At 39.9% G+C, this 5,376-nt stretch overlaps 1 protein-coding gene across 1 annotated transcript; it reads right to left on the bottom strand.

Annotated features, from left to right (window-relative positions):
- Positions 1 to 251: 251 nt before the first annotated feature.
- On the bottom strand, positions 252 to 3,855 carry GNRH1 (gonadotropin-releasing hormone 1 (luteinizing-releasing hormone)). The gene is made up of 4 exons (XM_009584392.1): positions 3,804 to 3,855; positions 3,199 to 3,340; positions 2,416 to 2,511; positions 252 to 420 (listed from the first exon to the last, which is right to left on the bottom strand). The coding sequence occupies exons 2-4, from the start codon at positions 3,337 to 3,339 to the stop codon at positions 379 to 381; spliced, it is 279 nt and encodes a 92-aa protein (XP_009582687.1). The 5' UTR covers position 3,340; positions 3,804 to 3,855; the 3' UTR covers positions 252 to 378.
- Positions 3,856 to 5,376: the final 1,521 nt, after the last annotated feature.

The following is a 5,376-nucleotide window of genomic DNA, read 5'->3' as shown; positions in this document are numbered from 1 at the left end:
TTACATTCCAATGGTAAGTTTATTCTTGATTTTTAACAAAGTTGTATTACTGTTTTATCCAGAGATTAGTGAGATCAGACAGTGCCTTTGTCCAGGCATTGTCTGTACGTGTGAAACAAAAGCTGTCACGTCCAAGTTTCCATTGCAGGTCACAAAGCAGACCCTATGCTGCTGAGTCCCTGCCCCTGGCCTAAAATACGTTCTCTTTTACATATAAGCTAGTAATCTACACAACAAGTATCTTCTACTATTTAATTGCAACTTCAGAGTATTTATTCACATAATGCAATCTAAGCAGAGGCCATTTGAAGAGGAATGGATTTTAACATAGCTTTGAAATTTTATTCTGGGTCCATTGTTCCATTTGGCTTTGTGGGTTTAAATCTTCTTTCGTCTAGCTTCTCCTTCGATCAGACTTTCCTGTAAACACACATCATATACTTTTTTTTAAAGAAAAGAAATAACTTTGATGGTGGAATTTTAAAGCCTGATCAGATGTTAAAATATTCATATTGTGGTCTCCATTGGAAGGAGGATTAGAATGACATAAATCTGCCCCGACATGATCTCTCTGCCACCTGCCCATGGATCTGATCATACAATATAATGTAACTGACACTTATAATGGCCCTTTTCATCCCAAAGTGCATGACCAACTTTACATCTGTTAATGGGTCCCCACCACTGCAGCAGTTCTCGGAGTGCAACCCAACAGCTGTTGAACACTACACTTCGACAGCAGTTTAGGGCAAGAAGCATGAACTTCCACAAAGCGTCAGTATGTAGAATGTCTCTGTGAGCTTAAGCAGTTGGCCAGGATAGCAGAGACGAGAAAGCTGTGCTTGCAAAAGTATTACAGGGTCATTCCGGAGTGGTACAGTTGCCCTGTTACCATTCTCAGTGTACATTAGTACTTCTCGAATGGAAACCACGTTCCTGTGTCACATCCTGCTGGATCTGGTCTCCTAGTTGAATATTTATGTATGTTGTTGCCTCCGAGTTGAAAGCCTGAGGTGTTTTGGATAGATGTGCTGTCTGAATATGTTATTTTTTTCCCTTTTGTATCTTAACTAGATGTATTTTGTTTGTGCTGACTACCAGCTTCTCCAGGAAATGATGAAGATAATTTGAAAAGTTTTTCCGTGGGGTGGACCATTTCCAAACACCTCCCCTTTCATTGCATAATATTCCTGTAGCAACTCCGGGAATGTGTTACATTGGAAGAGCTGCATCTGGAAAAAGTTTAATTTGTTTTCAATGTCATTAAGCAGCTAGAAATAAGAAGGCGACATAGTTCGGACCATGTTACAGGAATAAGACATGCAAACTACGTGTTTGATGCAGAGGCTTAGAGGTTTTTACATTTATGTGCAAAGTTACCAGTAGTTTCTGAGCAAACCTAAGAATCTAATTGGAGGGAGCCTTCAGCTCTGCAAAGAAAGGCCAAATTTCTCTCAGTGAGCAAGAAGTATCAAGGACTCATTTCAACTATCCTGGTAACTATTCCGGTATCTTTTCCTGCCTAACATAGTCTCTTGCAGTAAAATATGTCTAAACATACTAAGTTCCTGTTGTGGCTCTTCATTCTGCAAGTAGTGCTATTGCAAGCCAGAGTCATGGACAAAGATTCCATTTTATGTTCAGCACAAATAGGATTAAAGATAACCTAAAAAAAAAATTGGATTTTAGGTAGTTTCTGCGTGAAAATACAATGGAAGTCAGACACTGACCTGTCTGCGTTACTGTTACTGAGTTTGAGCCTTTATTCAGGCCAGGTTCCTCAGTGAAAGGCTAGAGTGTGTACTTGAAACTTTTGGTCTTGGCTTCAAAAATGAAGTAGAGATTGAGTGTTTCAACTTTCAGTACAGCTCAGAGACACATCCCAGAAAGTGGTGACCATCTGGCCTGATCAAGGTGTTGCTATATTAATTAAAGAGCACCTTTTTGCTTGAGAGTATTCTTTCTGTGGCAGTTAGTTTGTATGTGAAGTCTCTGCTGTCATTGCATTAGAGCATCTAATGGAAAACACATTTCCCAGTCTAGGGACCTTGGGAGCAGCAGCTTCCATATGGCTTGATCCTTCAGCTGGCAAAGTGCGCCTTTGAAGTTAAGCATCTGTGAATGCTGCATGGATTTGTATTAAGGTAGAATGTGTTTGACTTTATTTTGTGAGTAAGGACATTGCTACAACGGGAGCATAAGAATAATGTAGTCCTGTCCTAGGTCTGTAGCTCTGAGGTACTTGACAATGATGCAGATAATAAGAGCAGAGCCAGTATTGCCACACGTGAACTAAACTTACATGCCGCCTCTTCCTTTTCCACTACCTTTTGTCTCTTCTCTCCATGTACTTTCCCAGCCTGGACCAGTCCCCTAATTTTCCCATGGTGATAAAAGAAAAAACATGTTACTTACCATGGCTTCCTTCAGATCACTGAACTTGGAATGCTGATATGAGCCTGGGCATTCAGTCTTCTGCACTTCCCCTAATTTTTCCATTTCATTTGCAATCTGCATTGGGAAGGGATACAGCCTTTATGAAGGGAGAGTTTTCTGCTAAAGCAACTCTACACTAGTTACAGCTGAAGATGAAACTGTTCCACTGCACAATTTGAATTAATCTCTTTCCCAGGTGCTGTGCTTGTGCTACAGCAAACTTAAAATCAGGATGTTAGGATTGCTGTTACAAGGAACTATACATGAAGTATTAGAAAGGATGGGAAGACCACTGGTGGACAGAACCTTTCACATTTGCTTTGTCATTTAAGTGCTTACTGTCTAATCGGTTACCACATGACAGCTGCCCATTGCCACATTCTCAGTGAAGTGGATGAATGTTGTCATAAAACAGCCCGTTAGAATACTGGCTGAAATTTAGGGAGAAGATGAAATGAGGTTTAACCTGGCACTCAGATTTCCGTCTCCCCGTTAGAGCAGGCTGCCCGAGCTCTCTGTCTGCAATAGACAGCACTGTTCTTTATGCAAGGCTCTCAAATGTCATCTTACCCTAATGCCAATTAGTTTCCAATTACTACTTTAAAAAAGTGTGTGTGTGTCTATATATATGTGTGTGTATGCATGTATGTTTGGGGGGAAAGAGGCAGAGTAAAGCCTATGTCACCTCTTTTTTGCTTGCATCTTTTACCGATAAGGGATCCTAGGTAAAGCAACAGAGTTGTTTTACAGTGTAGAACCTACCTCTTGAAATGATTCTACCAGATTTTCGGCGTTCCTTTTTCCTCCTGGTTGCAGGCCGTAAGACCAGTGTTGAGCCAGGCAGATTTCCACAGACATGACAAACAGGAGGACACTGACAAAGATCTTCCTGGACTTTTCCATCCTGTGAGAGAACAAAACATCTTTCTGATCATGATGACATTACAGCTCCATTTTTGTCTTACAGAATTATGAAAATGTTACATTTCTGGATCTCCAGTTCTGATTGTCTCTGCCCCAGTGGCATTGTGCTTATGTATGAGCCACAGCTGGATTTTGAGCCTCTCAAAGTGTGGATTAGCTCATTATAAAGAGATTTAACATCTGAAAAATTTGTATGAAGATCTAAATTGGGATTTTTGAACACCCTTTCAGAGTTTCAGGAATGTCTGAACCTCAAAGGTTCCATGAAAGTCCCTGTTGATATTTGACAGATGTATCCAGTTTAGCCTGTTTCTGTTCTAATGTCCCTGCTCCTTAAAAAGTGCTCTTTGCAGTCTCTTCTAATGCAAGTTTCTTCCAATACAAGCATCTGTAAGCACTGAGTAAGTAAAAAGGGAATCTGGTATGTTGTTCAAGCACATTACCTGCTTGCTGAGAGAGGTTGCAGAATAACTCCAACTCTTCTCCGTTTGAAAATGTTCTGCAAGTATGCTTGTCATCTCACTTTTTATATACAACCACCCCAGCACCAAACCTTTCACAGCAGGTAACTCTATCTGGTTCTATCTCACAGGCTGCAATTTTGTTCTTAAAATTGCTGTAATGCAGCAGAAGTAAAGCACATAATTGGAACACCCCTGGTGTAGCTATTAAATTCAGCTGTTTTCTCTAAGAGCCATAAAAGTAACAGCCTTTCTTTTAAGAGGCTATAAATCTGACCTTCAAATCTAGTTGACTGCTGTTGCCCCATGGAAAATACTCAATCTTTTCTTCCAGTGGCTTCTAATTGTTAAGTAAAAGTTCTTGGGTGAGTTTGAATTTTTTGAGAGGGGCTTACAGGACTTGAAAAGGATGAGGAATTCAGCTTAGTCTCTGTCTCTGTATATCGGGCATGAAGGAAACAGTCCTTTGGTGCATAAACAAGAGCCTGTGATTGCACAAGTGCACAGAGCAATTTGCATGCTCCTTTGAAAGTCCTCCTCCTTAATGTTTAAAGTGCCTTGATATTCTTTGCTCTATAAAATGCCAAGTAGTATTAAACTGATCAAATGGACAAGTATATTAGATTGTAAATATGCTGGGGAAGGGGCCCTCTTTGTTGTCATGATGGGGTCTCTTTCATGAATAGGATTCCCAGACACTTACATTAATTTGTGTTTTTTATGTATATGTGTGTGTAAATGTATGCGTTGAAGTACTTTGAGAGTTCTTCGTTCTTGAGAGTTTGTGCACTGCAGTTTTATAAAGGGGTTGATAGCTATTTGCATGCAGGAGTTAAATTCAGCAATTTTGACTGCAGAAATCTAATTTTTATCCACCTGGCAGCTATTTTGACTTGCTACGCACTGTTTTATGTGCAATTGAATGTATCATGTTTAGTGTTCTTCAAACATCCTCTCTTCCTGCTCCCATGACCTCTTTGAGATTAATGGATTAAAAGTAATTTAATAAGTAAATAATTTAAGAAGGATTTAGTGACTCTAGTAAAGAGTAATTCTTCCTGCTCTAATGCTCCTCCTACTCATGGCAAGAGTAGCCAACATTTAACTTCAGCTGATAAACTGATCAAGCTGTGAAAATAGTTTGTTTCAGTGGGAGAAATGTTACTTCAGCATAGGCGCAGCACTTTAGAAGTGAGATTTTCCTGTACCAGTGTTTTAAGACTCCTTCCTTCTCTGATGAGCCTAGCAAAAATTAAGCTTATTAAAGATAAACAGAAGAGTTTATTCATCCTGAGGGATGACATTTAAAGAGGGAAGGGGGCATGCTTAGCCCGATAATTGTACCTCTTATTAACCCACCGTTTTAAGCTAGGTCTAATGACAGCCTACCCTTGACATCTTTCAACAACTATGTTTCTCCACAGGTTTCTGTTATAGCTACAAAGCTGACCTACCAAAGCACATCAGAAAGAGCATGTAACTGCACTGGTTAGTGAGCTGTTCCATGTCTTCTCTTAAACTCTAGGCCACAGTCATAAGTTACTGTCGTAGTTTA

The sequence above is a fragment of the Fulmarus glacialis genome, unplaced genomic scaffold (assembly GCF_000690835.1).
Source record: "Fulmarus glacialis isolate BGI_N327 unplaced genomic scaffold, ASM69083v1 scaffold42898, whole genome shotgun sequence".
Lineage (NCBI taxonomy): Eukaryota > Metazoa > Chordata > Aves > Procellariiformes > Procellariidae > Fulmarus > Fulmarus glacialis.
Note: the sequence above shows the minus strand (reverse complement) of the source record. Positions and strands in the feature narration are given on the sequence as shown.